The sequence below is a fragment of the Rousettus aegyptiacus genome, unplaced genomic scaffold (assembly GCF_014176215.1).
Source record: "Rousettus aegyptiacus isolate mRouAeg1 unplaced genomic scaffold, mRouAeg1.p scaffold_m13_p_6, whole genome shotgun sequence".
Taxonomy (NCBI): domain Eukaryota; kingdom Metazoa; phylum Chordata; class Mammalia; order Chiroptera; family Pteropodidae; genus Rousettus; species Rousettus aegyptiacus.
The window spans coordinates 75,624,112-75,641,630 of record NW_023416309.1 but is presented as its reverse complement, the minus strand read 5'-3'; the positions used below and the strand labels follow the sequence as shown (position 1 = coordinate 75,641,630).

The following is a 17,519-nucleotide window of genomic DNA, read 5'->3' as shown; positions in this document are numbered from 1 at the left end:
TTCATTCTTTTGCAGGTGGCTTTCCAATTTTCCCAGCACCATTTATTGAAGAGGCTTTCCTTTCTCCACTGTATGTTTTTGGCTTTTTTGTTGAAAATTATTTGCCCATATAAATGTGAGTTTACTTCTGGACTCTCGATTCTGTTCCACTGGTCCGTGTGTCTGTTTTGCTGCCAATACCATGCAGTTTTGATTACTGTCGCTTTGTAGTATAATTTGAAGTTGGGCAGAGTGATGCCTCCAGCCTTATTCTTTTTTCTCAGGATAGCTTTGGCAATTCAGCGTCTTTTGTCCTTCCATACAAATCTGATGATTTTTTGTTCTATTTCTTTTTTTAAAAAAAGCCAATGGGGTTTTGAAGGGGATTGCATTAAATCTGTATAATGCTTTAGGTAATATGGTCATTTTAACTATACACACACACACACACACACACACACACACACACACAGTCGTCCATTTTCTTCTGCGTATGCTTTATCCCCACTCCTGTTTGCAAATCTGGATGTTTGAATCCTCCCCTTTTCAATCATTGTTATCTTAATTTGTCCCTATGTATGCTGAATGTTCATTACTATCTTGCTATAGCAATTCTCTTATTATTTAAGCTTATAATGCTCTATTCGTAGTAAAGATTGCACTCCTCTACTTCTATTTGCCCGATGGTCACTTTACTCCTAATTATGTATTTTTTTGTTGTTGTTATTCTGTTTTAGATGAGCTGACCCCTTTCAGTATTTCCTGTAGTGCACACCTCATAGTGGAGAATTCCCTCAATTTTTGTATGTCTGTAAGGTCTTAATTTCTCCTTCATATCTAAAGGAGAGCTCAGATACATTATTCTTGGCTGGTAGTTCCTTTCACTTAATAGTTTAAATATTTGATTCCATTCCTTTCTGGCTTGTAAGGTCTGCGTTGAGAAGTCTGAGGATAATCTAATGGATTTTCCTTTACAAGTTACCATTTTCTTCTCCCTGGCTGCCCTGAGAATTCTATCTTTGTTGTTGATTTTTGATAACTTTAATACAATGCGTCCTGGTGAAGGCCTTTTGGGGTTGAGATAATTAGGTGTTCTGTTGACTTCCTGAATTCCAAGCTTCAGCTCATTCCTTAGATTTGGGAAATTCTTGTCCACTATTTGTCTGAAAATGCTTTCTAGTCCCTGCTCCTTTTCCTCACTTTCAGTAATGCCCATTATTCCTATGTTTCCTCTCCTGATAGTATCAGCTGAATCTTGTATTTCTCTTTCATTATTTTTTCATTCTTCAGTTTCTCTCTTCTTCCTTCTGAGTAATTTCTAGATATCTGTCTTCAATATCACTGATCCTTTCCTCCATTTGGTTGATTCTACTTCCCAAGCTTGCTATTTCATTTTTCAACTCTTGTAGTGTGTTTTTTTAAATCTCCAAAAGATCTATTCTGTTCTTCTTGAGGGTTTCAATCTCCTTGCTCTGCTCATCTAGTTGTTTTTTTTTTTCAATTCCTGAAATTATTGATATGAGTTTTTTTTCAGAAGTACCATCCTGAATTCTCTGTCATTCAAGTCACATATTTCTAAGTCTGTAAGCTTATTTTCTGGAGATTTTTCTTTTTCTTTCTGAGATGCCTTGTCACCTTTGTTGTACATGGTATTTAATGGACTATTTCTCCACCTGGGCATTACTGGAAGTGTATTCTGCTGTTTTTCCAGAAAGAAGATTTATTATATAAAGGTCTCTTTAGCCAGCTAAAAAGAAGGCATTTTTCTTTTGGTTTCCAGGAGGTGTTGCGTAAACCTCTTGGATCCCTTTTATATACAGCTTAAATAATGTTGTTGTTTTTTTTATTTTCTCGTAGAAATTTAATCACACTCGTTACTCTCAGTTTCAGGCTCTGTCAGTGTTAGCAAACAGTTTCCATAGTGTTTGCTCAGAGTCCCTGGGGATCCGTGGTGTTTGGTCTCAGAGGGTATGGGGGAGGGGTCTTCTGGGTCGGGGTTTGGGGTCTGCAGCTCAGACTCGGTTTTGCAACCGGAGCTGGTAAAAAACAACTGTTGTTCCTCTGTGGTCCTATCCCACTTCTCTGTTTTCTGCCCTGATGACGGGGCCTTGCTACCAGCTGCATAGAAGTCCCAGCTCTTCCAGGCAGGGTCGTTCAGGGAAGTCGTCGCACCTTCACCCTGTCCCTTCTTCCTGAAAGCAGCTCCAGAGTCTGTGAGAGGCAGCTTCCTTTTTCTCCCAGTCACCCGGGGTTCTGATCTGTGGTAATACTTATGCGCAGATCCCATGCTTAGACATGCTGGTGTGTAGTTTGTTTGTTTTTTGTTCAGTTTTAGATGTTTGGTTTATTGTTTCAAGGGGAAGAGATCTGAGGACATCTCTCACTCTGCCATGTTTCCCAGAATCCTCAATTCACAAGCTTCAGCTGCTCGTAGGTCATTGCCGCCATCCTGCACCACCACCTCCTTCCCTGACATGCCATTTTACACCTACTAAATTAGTATGCATTAACAAAACGATAACATCTCATGTTGCTGAGGTTGTGGTAAAACCAGCTTACAAACACACTGTCAGTGGCCCTGCAAATTAGCACGACTTTTTAGGGAAGAAATTGGGCAATATGGCTCCAGTACTATTAAAATGTTCATCTCTTTTTATGTGGTAATTCCATTTCTGGGAATGTGTTGCAAAGAAATAATTTAATGAATAAATGACAGGTTTGTACATAAAAAATGATGAGTGTAGTGCTATGTTATGTCCGACATGCTACAGTATGGCACCATGAATATTTTTTTAAATAGAGAATATGAAGACTAAAAAACATTTCAAGATCTTTATGATATGTGTAACTGAGCACAAAACTATTTATGAAAATTAATAATTACATAAAGTAGCTGTCTGGATGCCTAGCCGGCCCCACCCTCGTGGGTGAATCGTGGTCCTTGACTCCTGTAGCCATACAGACTCTCCTGTCTTCCCAAGGGATGTGCCCTGCCACTCCCTGTCTGGAACTCTAACCAAGAAGCCTAATCCGCAGACCTCAGACTAGAGCAGAGACAGTCTCAACTGAGCCTGCCCACCTGGCCAACTTGTAATGGCAGCCCCAGAGAGTCTGGATGATGTCCACTGAGTCACTCCAATGTCATATCTCAAGAAGTCAAACCGAACAGATAAGGTAGAATTAGGTCCTCATTTAAGAAAAAGGGTAACGTGGTTTTTTTAGGCTGTGAAGTGTCTTGCTATTTGCAAGCACAGCAATCTGTTTAAGCCAGCTGAAGTCTGGACTCCCATCTGGAGCATTACAGGGTAAAGAACAGACTAAAGGCAAAAGGAGGAAGAATCGTGGGGTCACCCCTGCTGGCCTGCCTCAACAGGAGGCACAGATCTGATTCTGAACTTGAATTATCCAGTTCTATGTCTTCCCCTCACTCCTAGTGGCCATCACAGAAGCTGGCAGTGAGTGAGAACTCAGTAAATTGTGGGTGAATGAAAAGAATAAAGGAAAAAGATCATGTAGTATATGAATGAACATGTGTCACCAAACAATTCTGTCTTTATTCAAAGCCTGTCTGGCTTTCCAAAGTGCCCTTAATGGTCTGCAGAGAAGCTACGTCCCTTGTGCCTGCCCTGCTTACTGCCAGAGGATGCCCTGCCTTACAGGGACCAAGAACATTCAGTGACCATGCCTGTGTCCAGACAAACTTAATCTTGTTCATTTGATCCATGCATAGTTACTGGACACAAAGAGGCTTTATCATAGTCCTTCCCCTTGATGTGCTTTCAATTTCATGGGAGAGACAGGAGTAAACAAGGAAGAATAATTCAAGGAGCGATCACGAGTGCTGTGAAAAGAGGCTGCAGCGTGAGGGAGTAAGAACATCCAGGAAGTGGGCTCAGATTGGGGTGGAGGACCAGGGAAGGCTCCTTGGGAAGGTAGAAATGGAGAATTCTATCTGACAGAAGAAACAACAGAGGGCCAGGGACAAGCACTGGAGTCCACCTCGGCTTTCCCCGGCTTTTCACCCATGGGCCTGCCAACGACCTGGGCTCTGTTCCAGCCAGTCCTGCTTGAACTGATGTAGAGAGTGCAGTACCATCCTGAATCTGAGTCTAAACTGCTGAGGGTTCTAAAAATTCACCTTGGCCATTTATTCATTTCTTCATTTGCTTACACCACGAACACTTATTGCACACCTGCTCTGTGCTAGGTGTTATTACAGGTTTTAGGGGATATAGTGACAAAAGAGTCAAAGTCCTTGCCCTTCCAGTGGGGAAAATGGAAAATAAACAAGTGATGAATAAAATAAATTCACACTAAAGAAATAGAAAATAAGGGTCAGGGGATAAGGGTGATGGAGGTGGGAGAGGTGGAAGAGGTATTTAATCAGTAAAATCAATATCTGATTTAACACCTAAATGATGTGAAGAGGAAAACCATTAAAATCTGGGGAAGAACATTCTAGGCAGCATACATGGAAAGTGTAAAGGCCCCGAGGCAGGAATTAACTTGGCATATATAAGGATTAGCATGAAGGCCAGCAAGGTAGAAAAGGAGTCAGTGGTGGGGGATGAGAGCAGAGAGGTGGCAGAAAGCCGGGCCTGGTAATGACACTGGCTCCTGGGTTCCAGGAAATTACAGCATGTCTTGCATCACAGCCAGGTTCTTGCCTTGAGTTAAAGGTCTCAGGACTAGACCCAGGCCCTGCACATGAATATGCTTGACTGGGCCATATTCTCAACCAGAAGTGCCCACTGGATCAGATGAGGACAATGGACAAGTCACACCTGGTGTACCATTCTCACAGAAGACAAGATCCTCCAGCTTCTTTGGTTTCACCCATTTCTATGCTCTACGCCGCCTGTTCCTCCTGGGAGTAGAGTTGGGAGTCCCAGCATAACGTGAAATCAGGTCACAGAAAGTGCGCTATTCAGGAGTGAGCACAAGCAGGATGTGGGCTGGAGCAGTGCCTGGAAGGGCCTTGTCGAAAATGATGCCAGAGAATTGAAAGCCGGGCTGGAGTAGTGTAGGTGCAGAAGCACTAAAATGCTTGAGGAAGGGAGAAGGAAATAGTGAAATGTTTGAGGAACTTAATTTTAGTAGCATTTTGGACATGGATCAGGAGACAGGAAAGGAGACCAGGCAGAGAGATAATAAGACTCTCAATTAGGGCAAGAGGCATAGGCTGGTTTCAAGAGACAAAGCAGATAGACCCATTGGACCAACTTCTATAGGGGTAGTAATTGTGAGAAAGAAGTAAAAAATAATGGCTATTCCTACCAGGAAAGTGAGCAGACAGCATTATTCACTGAGGACCAGCAGGTGGAAGTGTGAGGGAATATGGCCAAAGTTTTGGTGGGGAGTAGGGGAAAGGAGGCACGTTGGCTAGTTTTGGATGCTTTGAATAGAAGATGAATCTAGGCCATGAAAAAACAGATGTCCAGGCCAGGAAGGTCTGGTGCTCAGGAGAGAGGTCTAGGTGGGAGGGACATAAGCATTTAGGCAGCAGTTGGCACTGTGCATGCTGCGGTATGGTGTACGTAATAAGAAGAGGAGGTGGGGAAATAATTCTGGGGACCACCAACATTTGCAGGATTTGGGAGGAGGAGAGGACATAGTGAAAGGAGACTGGGCCAGAGCATGCAGGCTCATGAACACCCAATGGAGGTGGAAATTTCAAGGAGGGGATGGCTCTCAGTGTCAAATGCTACAGAAGGATCAGGGAGGATGGAGACTGAAGAGAAGCCACTGGATTTGACGCTGGGAATAGCAGGAAGAGATACTGGGAAGGACAGATTTGGTGCAGCTAGGCTGCAAGAATAGGAAAAGACTACCAGGATGTGCAAGTTTAAGCAGTGAGTACTGACAGCTCTCTGAGGAAGTCTGGGAGAGAATAAAATAAGATGGAATATAGCTTAGGAGTGAGGCGGGGTGGGGTGAGGAAAAGGGACTCCAGTTTGGAAACAGGGAAGATGAAACATTTTGTTGACTTAGGCAAGGAAACAGGAGTGGGAGAGGTGTCTCATGGACCTCTCACTTCTTTCTTCTTCTCCCCCTGTCAAATCTCAGACTTCCTGGGACCTTGCAGGCATCTCTTCCCAAGTGGTTGTCCGGCTTCCATCTGTTCTTGCTCAGGAAGGCAGTGTTCAGCACTGTGTGGCAGGCAGGCAGCCTAGTCCATCATGGGACTGGCTCAACTGTTAGAAAGCTTTCCTTGGAGATCTGACACAGATGTGGCATAGATTTGGGATTTCAATGGGGCTGGGTATTCTATGTTTGTAGATCTTATAATAAATTTTAAAAATTCTTCCTGCTATTGGGCCCAAATGCATCCCCATGTAGCTTTTTACCCTCTGATTCCAGTTCTACTCTTAAGGCTTCCTCTGACAAAAATAGCCCTTCAGATGGCAGAAGGAAGTGGTGCCCACCTTGTCCTCCTATCATGGGCTTGAATGTCTCCTGCTCTTCTGATGGTCCTCCAAGATTTCTCCTGAACACAATGCACCCTCACTAGTCTTTGAAAGAGATACACTACTAGAGGAATAGACATCTATTCCTCTCATACTAGCAGAAGCTAGTGGTTGAGAGCCAGCCTGGGTTTGTATCCCAGCTCCACTTCTTCTAGCTGGCATCCTTGGGTAAGTCACTTACCTCCACTCTGTAGTAGAGTCCTGACCTACCTCATCTAGGTGTGAAGAATGCATGAGTTAGAACACGTGGAGTGCTTTGAACAGCGTCCAGGGGAGAGTGGGTGCTCAATGCAGGTTCACCGCTCTCAGATATCAAAGCTCCTTTTGGAAGGGACTGTGAAACACAAGAGTCCTCTCTAAATCAAGGTGGGCATATCACATGAAGATGCTTTGATTTCCCAAGATGAACATGGTTAGGGCCCAATCCTGAATCACAGGACCTTGGTCTGAGAAAAACAAGACACCTGAAGCATCCCAAGGGTGTTTTGAAAGTCCAGAGACAAGAATTCAGTCTGGGGATGGAGAATGGAAAGTGGCTACAGCAAAGCCATCTGGAAAGTGCCTCTCTCTTAAAAGCTGTCACTCCTGTAGGCAAATGAACTGGACTTTCCGTTAACAACTGTCATCTTAGCCCTGACCTCAGGCCTCTGTCCTGCTTGGCACTTCCCCTAGGTTTCTGTTCATCCAAGGATCAGTCTTTCCTGTTGTGTAGAGATTTTCTGACCCCTGCTGTCCAATGTCTGTCATGGCCCAAATGTAAAGATGGTCACTGACTCAGGGGGCCCTGTAAATGGGAAACCTCCGACATATATTTTTTCCAACTTTTCTGACAGTGACTCCCAGTGTTAATATATTTCACGATGTGACTATACACAAAGGTTTCACGAAGCAACTCCTACCTTTACTATGTGTGTACTCTAATATATTCTATATTTTTCTACCTTATGTTGTTAATAAAAAAATTCTGATTGCAATCCACTGAATTGATGTCACAGCCCCAGGTTTTCTTCTAGAGTTCACAAAACATTAATTTAATTTACTAAATTAGTACTCTAGTTTCCCGAACTTCATTCAGTGTGTACCATATCACTTTCAAACATTTGGCCACATTAAAGGCCAATTTTTATTTAAATCAATTCACTAAAACATTTTTAAATGCCCACTATAGCTTAAGTAAAATATTGGTGAAATTATAAATTTGAGGACTAGCTGTATATTTTCCCAATATATGCTGAATAAACATTTAACTATCAAAATAAAAAATATTTCCATACCTCCTAAAATCATCTTGCACACCAGCAGTGTCTGTATTCCTCACTTTGGGAATCACAGATCTAGAGATTAGTTCAAACATTTCATTTTACAGTAGGGGCGGTGAAGTCTAGAGATCTGAATTAACTTATCTGAGGTCTAATTTCTCAATCAATGGGAAAAAATATGTTGTCTGGTCACAGGAGGGAAAAAGGGAAACAAAGAAGACCTACGTCTAGGCTGCCACTGGCCAAATGCTATGCTAAGTCTATCAGTCTTACCATTACTGGAGGGAAGCCCAACCCCAAAATCTCACCAGAGCCCAGAGATCATTTATTTTATAGTTATTTTGGCAGAGCCATTTTAAGACTTTCGTAGGCCTTAGACAGCCTTATTTTTGGAGATCCTGATCCATATCATACCATGAATATCACAATTTGTTCATGTTGGCACCGACTCATTTCAATTTCATTTTTTTCTTTTTGTGCTTTGAAGCCAATGAATTTTATAAACTTCAACCATTTTTGCAGGCCCTTAAAAAAAGCTTACAGGCCCTACATTTATAGCCTGCTGTAATGGCTGAAGTGGCTCTGGATCTGGCAAAGGAATCTGATCAATGAAGACACTCTAAAGTGCAATTTTATTACGTAAACCACTGACTACTAAATGCATGAGTTTCCAGTAGTGAAATCTTTGTTATTTTGGTAGACTGGTGAGAGCAGTGCCATTTCAGGTGGGCTAAAAGCCATGTGACTGACAAGCTGTCAACAGTCTGAGTCTCAGTTTCCTCGTTAAATAAAACAAAGGGATTAGACTAGATTGATGAATTTCAAAGATTTTATTTTAGCATTGAGTCCCTTTTCCAAATGAAATTTCATTATCAGACAAAAGAAAAGACCTTGCTCTAAGATGGACAAAGTTCTGATCAGCCCTCTGAATCTAACAAATATGAAGGTTATGATGTGAAGACATCCAGGAGAATCTCCTCTAGGTATCTGTAAAGATAGCAAAGTTTCATGCAGGGGAGGTTTCAAGACCTCTGAAATTCCCCAAGCCTTGATCAGATCTCAGCTCTAAAATACAGTACATTTTTCAAAACTCTTTGACAGTGGTTCACAATAAAAAAATAAAGTTTACATCAAGCTAAAGTATGTATGTACTGAAAATAAAGATTACATCAAGCTAGAGTATGTATGTACTGAAACAAAAGTATGTTCCTAAAACATACTTTTATACTGTAGAAGAAAATATTGTCCCATACTTGATCTGGGTCAGGGACATTTAGGGAATACAATCTTAAGAATTATATTTCTGATAAAATGCTTAAGCAATTTTCTGATAAATTTTGATAAGACCTCTGTGAAACCAGTTATCTATGGTTTAGCATTGAGCTAAATCAACTAATCAGCTAATATCAACTTTGGGAGAGGCCCAACGCCCTTTAGCTATCTTTCAATAAATCTAATAATCCTTAACCTGAACTTTTCCCCCTCATATCCAGTCTAACATTGCCTGAAGCTTTTTCTGTCCTTCTCTCCATTCATTCCTTGCTGGTGTGATGCACTCTGATATTTTCTGTTCCATTCTATTTCATTTTTAAAAATGCTGATTGAGACCCAGTAAATTTATTTGTCTTTAATGGTTTTGACTGGAAGCTTAAAAACCATCAGAATAGCACTCCTGGTGTATTAGCCTATTAAGATGGAAACACACTGCTACTATCATAAAATAAAACCAGTGAAAAAAGTCAGGTCAAAGAGTGCTTACTTTCCTTGAGTATCTGGAACATGGCAGGAGTTGAGTAACTGTATTTTGAAACTTAAAAAATAATTAAAATTTAAAAAAGGGAGCAAGTCACAAACTTTGAGAATACACTTGCAATACAAATGAGAATTTGTATTTAGAACATTTAAAGGACTCATAAACATCAAGAAGAGAATGACAAAAGAAAAATAAGCAAAGGATATAAATAGGCAATCTCAGAAAAGGAAGGTAATAAGCAAATAAAAAGATGTTCTGCCTCACTTATAGACAGTAAAAGAAAGAGAATGGAATTATTAAAACTGAGAAACTTAGAAGAGGAACCCCTTAGAGCTGAAACTCATATATCCCTCTCTGGGAGACAGTTATTACACTATCTGTCTCTTGGCTACGGTAATTCCACACATTCAGACACAAGCCCATCTGAATATTCAGTTATCTAAAGACTAAATTGTAAAATTAATGTTCAGTGAAACATTAATTAATGAGGCAGCTTCCTGCCAAGGTGAAGTAACAGGAATCAAATTTACCATCCTGTCTGAGATAACTTAAAAAAAAAAAAGACAAAGGTGAACCCTACAATTGCCCTAGCTTAATGCCTGAAGGAAGTTTTGAGTCTGCAGTATAGGAAGGAGGAACCCTGAGCTGGGAAAACAGAGCTAGAAGTCTGGAGAGTTCACGACAGCTACAATTTGCAGGGTAGTGTATTGAAAATGAGAAACCTGCATAGAGAGAGAACTAGAGATGAGCAAAGTTCCCCTTGAGTATTCAGCTGAGTACAGATTATCATGTGCATGGGAGGGCATGAAAAGAAACACCTGAAAAGAGAGGATACAATTCCATTTTTTATCAGGGTTTTGCCTCAGTAGTGGGAAAAAATTAACCTTTGATTTAACACTACTCTGGACTCACTGAACAAGGTTTAAAAGCAAGTCCTGAAAAGGATAAAATTGTTTCCAAATAATTTAAATGTGTCCTAGAACAAAGCTCAAGAATGTTTATAAGAATACAAAAATATCCAACACACAACAAGATAAAATCACAATGTCTGGCATGCCAACAAAAATTACCAGGCATGCAAAGCAGCAGGAAAATACAGCCCATAAAGAAGAAAAACATCAATTAATGGAAACTAACCCAGAAACAACACGAATGACAGAATTAGTAGAGAAAACAATTAAAAGTTATCATAACTACATTGCATGTATTCAAGAAACTAGAGGAAAAGTTGAACATGTCACAAAGATATAAAAAAAAATGAAAAAATTTCTTTATATATGGAAGATATGAAAAAGACCCAAATTGACCCAAATGAGAGATAACTGAGATAAAAACCAAACTAAACCAAAACCAAAACAAAAACACTGGATGATATTCATGGCAGATGAGAAATTAGTGAATTTGAAGACATAGCAATAGAGACATTGGGTGGCAGTGAAATACAGAGGGGAAAAAAAACTAGTAAAAATAAAAGAAAAAAAAGAAAGAAAAAGAACAGAATCAATAAGCTGAGGGACAGCATCAAGTGGCCTCATATACTTTTAATTGCAATCCATGAGAATGGTGTGGCAGAACAATTATTTCATGAAATAAGAAACGATTTCCAAACTTGATGAAAACTATAAAACTACAGATCCAAAAAAACCACAATGAACCTCAAGAAACATGCTTTTATGCCACATAAAAGCACATCATAATCCAATTGCTAAAACTAATGATAAAGAGACATACTGAAAGAAGTCACAGAGAAGCCTTTGTACAGAGGAACAAAAATTAGGATAGAGCAAGATTTCTCGTTGGAAATAATACATGTCAGAAGGCAATGAAATAATACTTTTAAAGTACTGGAAGAAAAAGAAAATAAGAATTCTTTACCCAGAAAAAAGATATATATCAAAAATGAGGGCAAAATCAAGACTTTACTGGACATATAAAAATCGAAAGACTTCATCATCAGCAAACATCTGCTAGAAGAAATGATTAAAGAAGTCTTTTAGGTAGAAAGAAAATGCTACCAGATGGAAAGTTGGATCTACACAAAGAAATGAAGAGCACCAAAATGCTAACTATGTGAATAAATAATCATTTATATTTCTTAAAAAACTAATTAACTGTTTAAAACAAATATGCTAACAGTGTACTGTGGGGTTTATAACATACATACAAGTAAAACGTATGACAATGATAGCGAAAAGGCCAGGAAAAATGAAAGTATATTCTTGTAAGGTTCAAGTAGTACATCATCATGCAAAGGTAGAACATGATAAGTTAAAAATGGATTCTACAAACCCGAATAAAACTAAAATAAAACAGATGAGTAAATAAGCTAACAAAGGAAATGAAATGGAGTAATTAAAAATATTAAATACAAAAGAGAAAAGAAAAAAAGGAGGAATAATAACCAGAGAGAACAAATAGAAAACAGCTAGATGGTAGATTTAAATCCAACCATAACAATAATTACAGGAAATATAAATGGTCAAAACATTCTCGTGTTAGCAGAAATTATTAGGATTAAAAAAACACCAAGGTCCAATTATGTAATAAAACAAATCCATTTAAGTATAAAGACACCAACAGGTTGAAAGTAAAAGGGTGGAAAAAGGCACACCATCCTAACCATAATCGAAAGAAAGCTGGAGAAGCTATATTAATATAAAATAAAATAGATTTCAGAGCAAAGAATATTAGTGGGGCTACAGGAGGTAATTTAATAATGTTAAGGGGGCCAATTTATCAAGCAGACACGATGATGCTAAATGTTTATGCACCTAATAACAGAGCTTCAAAACAGTAATGAGATGTTTTTGGAGCCTTACAGGAATGAGAGTGCTCTGTAGAATTGCACATAAATGTTACTTTCTTCCTTTTCTATTTTTGGTATTATCTACTATACTTACTATAAATTATACTTAAGGACACTATACCTACCTTTATTTGACTATCAAAAGAAACCATCCTAGGAGGCAGTAAATAGTGGTTGTAAGAACCACTGCTCTTGGCAAGTTACTTTTGGCTTCCATGGACTTCAGTTTTTCCATCTGTACCATGAAGATCAAATGCTTTGGGAAAAAAAATGTTTTTAAACAGTAAATTCTTTCTACAGCCTAATAGTATGTGGAACTCATATAAGCATGCAGAAGCCCGTAGAGGCTGGGTCAAGTACCAGGGCTTGCACTAGCCATACTGGGACTGGGGCAACAGCAAGGATGGAGGACTAGGAGTCCTGGGAGATATAGACAAGAACTTGTGCCAAATACCTCACTGGTTGAAATATTAATTCTTCCTGTGGCTTGTATTATCTGGGTATTCTATTAATTGTATTCTTTCATTTCAAGTATTTTTAATACAACAGACAGCAAATAAATATGCTGAATTTCATAAGCTGGCCTTAGCTTATATATATAAATGAATGGACTAGAGGAAAATGGCAGGTGCTGACTTGTACTTATATAATTTTTTAAACTAACCTGGTTGGCAATAACTGAAGGCAAGTCACAACTATTTCCTAACTTAAAAAACCCAAGAGATAAGTAGATTGAGCCATTAAAGGCTTTCTTGGTTGGTAATGGAGGGACAGCACTGCTCTTCGCTCTTTACTGTACATATGTATGTAGCATTATATATCATGTCACAAATACAACAGCACCTGTGCTCCTTTGGCGCTTCCAAGAGTGGACAATGTGGGGAGGATGCTGGCACACAGTATGAGTAGCAGACACTTATAATATGCAGCAAAGACATTAAAAATTATGACAGATACAAGCTTCTTTAATATACAGGATCATTTTAAAGCTGTGGAATCTGACGTGTAAAACTATATGTATAGCAAATATCTTGTCACATACTTTTCTTCATGTCACTTGTCTCTTTTGACACGTTCTTGCTCTGTGTGGATTTCAGCTTTGAAACATGGATAAATGAAATTAGGAGGAAGAAACATTGGTAAAATTCTTCTTATGAAACAAAAAGAAAGAAGCTACCAGAATCTTGTATCCTTCTAAGAGAATAAATAATCTAGAAACCAAGTGTTTGGCTATTTCACAGTACCAGTCTTACAAGCACTGCTAAGAAGGGGGATAGAAACAATGCAAAAAAGTCTGGAAGGATACACTCCAAGTTGCTAACATTATTTCTAAAGGATGTAAATGGAAAGGAATGATGACAAATTATTAAATTGTTCTTTATACATCTTTCAATTATTTCATTTGCTACATTAAACACATATCACTGTTGTAATGATAATAAGGAACACTTAAAGAAAGCAACTACTCTGTTCATTGAAAAAACACTGATTAAGAGAGTTTTATGTAATGCACATGGTCTGTCATGTTAAAAAGAATTAGTAAGCTCACCAAAGCCTAAAATTCCAGTCTAATTATTAGTTTATAGCAGAAGTTGTATGAGGCAGAAGCATGAGCGTAGCCTCTGGGGTTTCATAATATTCCTCTGGCCTGAGCCCCTATTCTACTGGGCAATCCAGTGTAATTGACTGTAGCGATGTGGGTAATGACTTAGCACAGTGCCAAAAAACAGCAAATACTCTACTTCACAATAAGGTCCTACAGAATCAAGGTCATTTATATCCTGCTAGATGGGACTGATTTCTTCCTGGGGTAAATATCATATAAATTATTGAAAACAGAGATGTAGGGTCTCCTCAAAAATCAAGATATCCTTCTCCTCTGAGAGCTCTTGCCCTGATATTTGACATAGGTTACTACCGCTAAACCTCTCCCATAGCATAATCCTGCTATGATTAGTAGGGTGCTTCCTTAAATGGACCATGCTTTCACTTTCTAAGTTGCTAGAATCTTCAGGGTTTTCAACCTTGGTACTACTGACATTTTGGACCCAGTGATTCTTTGTCGTCAGGGGCTGTGCATTGTTGGATGTTTAGTAGCATTGCTGGGCTCTACCCACTAGATGACAGTAGCACCCAACCGCCCCCCCCCACCTCCCCCCTCCCAGTTACAAAAGTATCTCCAGACATTGCTAAGTGTCCCTTGCGGGGCAAAAATTGCCCCCAGTTGAGAACCACTGTTATAGATCACTTCAGTTGTTCTTCAGCCATCCCATAAGAAACTGAGGCTAGGACTACACATTAATATCCATGCACCCCTCTCTCCACCCCTCTCCCCCACAAAAAGCAAAAAAAATCCTTGAACTTTTGAACCTTTGTTTTAAGACCTTCCCAGGAGCAATGTAATGTTATCTGTGAAAGTCAAGTTTTCTGAAACATTTCTAAAATTTTAGCGCAAACTTTCTCCCTTATTGGTGGCTATCAAAGGACTACAGGCAAGGAAAAATTAGGTATGTTAAGCCAGAGCTCTGTGGAGATGAAAGGCAGGGAAGAGATGTTCAGCCAGCTGAAGCTCCCTAAAGAACATGATTTCAAATTTATTCATGCAGCACAAAATGAGTGAAACAGACTGGTAGACGACAGTCACTCAGTCCTGTGGCTTTAAATACCATCTATGTACTGATAACTCCACATTTCATATTTCCAATCTTTACTTCTCTTATGGTAGCCAGTTTTTGCATTCAACTGCCACCCAATGTCTCCAATTGTACAGGTATCTCAAACTCAACAAGGCAAAAATGGAACCGATTTTTCCCTCCTAAACCTGATCTTCCCCTGTATTTGGGCCATACTATCATACACCAAATTGCTCAAACCAAAACTGCGAAGTCATCCTGGATTCTTCTATTCTTCCTTCCCTCACCTCCATATCCATCAGTCATGTCAGCTCTGCCTCTGAACCTATCCCTAATCTGCCTTCTTTTCTATAGCTCTACTTTTTATAGTTGTCACCCTAGTATGAGCCACTATCCTTTCTTACTGGACCACTACATTAGCTTCCTAACTAGTTCTTGTTTCCTCTCTTGTCCTCTACATCAAGATTTCTCATTCTCACACTATTGACATTTTAGGCTAATTCTTTTCGTGTGTGTGTGTGGTGGGGGGGGCTGTCTTGTGAACTGGAAGATGTTTGGCAGTATCCCTGGTCTCCAACTACTAGAAGCCAGTACTAAATCTTCCCCCACCCTTCAAATGTGACAAATGAAACTGTCTCTAGACATTTCAAGGGGATAAAACCAGCCCCCAGTTGAGAACCACTGTCCTACATGCTACACACAGAAGCCAGGATATTTTTAAAACATAAATTGCATTATGTTACTCCCCCGTTGAAAACTCTCTAATGTCTTCCCATTGACCTTAGAATAAAACCAAAGCTCCTTACCGTGGATTCCAAGACCTCCATGAACTGGCTCCTGCCTATTCTCTAACATCCTCTCTTCCATACCATGCTATCCCTCACTAAGCTCCAGCCCCACTGGTCTTATTTCTGTTCCTTGAACATTCTAAGCTTGCTCCCATACAATCTTAGCACTTGCTGTTCCCTCTGCCATGCACTCTTCCCAAATTTTTGCATGGCCCACTGTTCACCCACACAAATATCAGCTCAAATAATGCTTAGTCAGCAAAGCCATCCCTGACCAGTCTATCTAAAGAACCCCTTACATACATTCTTTATCATGTTACCTGTTTATTTCCTTCATAATGCTAATCGCAATAGAAAACTGTCTTGTCATTTATTGTCTGCCTCCTCACCAGAGTGCGAGCTCTTCAAGAGCTGGGACCCTGTCACTGCCATAGTCCAAGTGCCAGAATATTATCTGAGATAGAGTAGGAACTCCATAAATATTCCTCCCCTCTATCTCCTCAAATATCAGGTCAGGGTTCCCTTCTAAGAACATTCTTGTCGATGTTACTGACCTTCATTTTTAACTATATTTAACCTATGTTAAAAAGTGTGTGGCTGGGGATACCACGTCTAGGGGCTAGTATAAAGAAAATAATTATTTTGAAACATAAACAAAGGTTAATTAAACTCTGGTCCTTGTTCCTCAGGTTTTTGGCAGGCATATAATTATTCTACTGGTCATCATTTCAGTTTGCTCCCTCTCCCTAGGTTTGAAGCAGTGAAGGTTGTTCAGGGACTATGAATTTCAAACTCACCTGGCTCAGAGGATCAAAAAGCCTCTCTGTCCATCAACTCAATTTGTACAGTACCATGGGCCTGAAATCTTTTTTTTGCTGGCTTCTGGCTTCAAGTCAAAATAGTTGCCTGGGTCAAAGGCAGGATAGGTCTAAAGTGTGGCATGGTCAATAAATGTTGACTGAGTTCCAAAGCCATAGCCTGGCTGTTTCTTACACTGATTTATGGGCTGTTTCCACGAAATCAAAGATGATTGGTCCACTTGGAAGTTGGAAGCTGGATGGCTGCAAAAAGGAGGCAATTCAGTCCTGTCTGAGGGCCATGACCCTTTTGTGGTCTTTGGGAAGCATTTCATCTGGCCATTTTTACATTCTGGCGGGCTGCCGGCTTGTCTTGCCGGAGCTGGCTCTCCACGCGGTGTAGAGACGTTTCCACCCGCAGGGATGAGGCCCTGACGTGGCGGGAGGACGATTCTGTGCGCTGCGAGGAGATTTCCACGTGCTCGGAGGACACCTCGAGAACGTGAGGAAGCCGCTTCCCAGAGGGGGAGAGCGAGGGCCCCTCACTGCAGCGCTGGGAGGTCTCCACCTGCCGAGAAGATGTGCGCACTTGCCGGGAGGAGGTCTCCACACGGTGGGAGGAGGTCTCCACGTGGTGGAAGGAGGTCTCCACGCGGATCGACGACTTCTCCTTGTGGCGAGCAGTCTCCACCTGGGGCGAAGCAGGCTTTCCTCGAAGGGGTGACGCCATTCTACGGGCGTACGGGGGCCAAAGAAGTCTCAGAAGACCCCACAGCCCAACCTTCCCCGATAGTCTTGCTTCTGGGTTACGTCACTGGGTAAAGGATTATGGTACAATGGCGCTTTATGTCACCGCAAGCAAAAGGGTAGACACGATGACGTGAAAGCATAGGGGTCCCGGGGGGGGGGGTTACATTCTTCCTTCCAAATACTGGGCCCTGCCCCCAGGCGCTTTTGCTCCCCAGCACCACGCCCTAGTCTTTTGGAGCCTGGGGAGGCGGAGCGAGGAAGGAGCCAGGACCAGCTGGGCATGGGCG

The 17,519-nt window shown here is 40.6% G+C and overlaps 1 protein-coding gene across 2 annotated transcripts; it reads right to left on the bottom strand.

The window, feature by feature from the left end:
* Positions 1-8,520: 8,520 nt before the first annotated feature.
* Positions 8,521-17,501, bottom strand: CUNH17orf100 (chromosome unknown C17orf100 homolog). 2 transcript variants are annotated; one of them, XR_004951236.1, is made up of 2 exons: positions 16,483-16,816; positions 8,521-12,520 (listed from the first exon to the last, which is right to left on the bottom strand). XR_004951236.1 is itself a non-coding variant. In XM_016138770.2 (2 exons), exon 1 carries the CDS (start codon positions 17,210-17,212, stop codon positions 16,814-16,816), a length of 399 nt encoding a protein of 132 aa, XP_015994256.2. In that variant the 5' UTR covers positions 17,213-17,501; the 3' UTR covers positions 8,521-13,361; positions 16,483-16,813. The 2 variants fall into 2 exon arrangements, 1 of the variants encoding a protein (XP_015994256.2); XM_016138770.2 differs by having other exon boundaries at positions 8,521-13,361; positions 16,483-17,501.
* Between the last annotated feature and the right edge of the window lie 18 nt (positions 17,502-17,519).

Bases quoted from the DNA above. Each gene is read 5' to 3' on its own strand.
- CUNH17orf100 (XM_016138770.2), bottom strand. From the start codon at position 17,212: ATGGCGTCACCCCTTCGAGGAAAGCCTGCTTCGCCCCAGGTGGAGACT.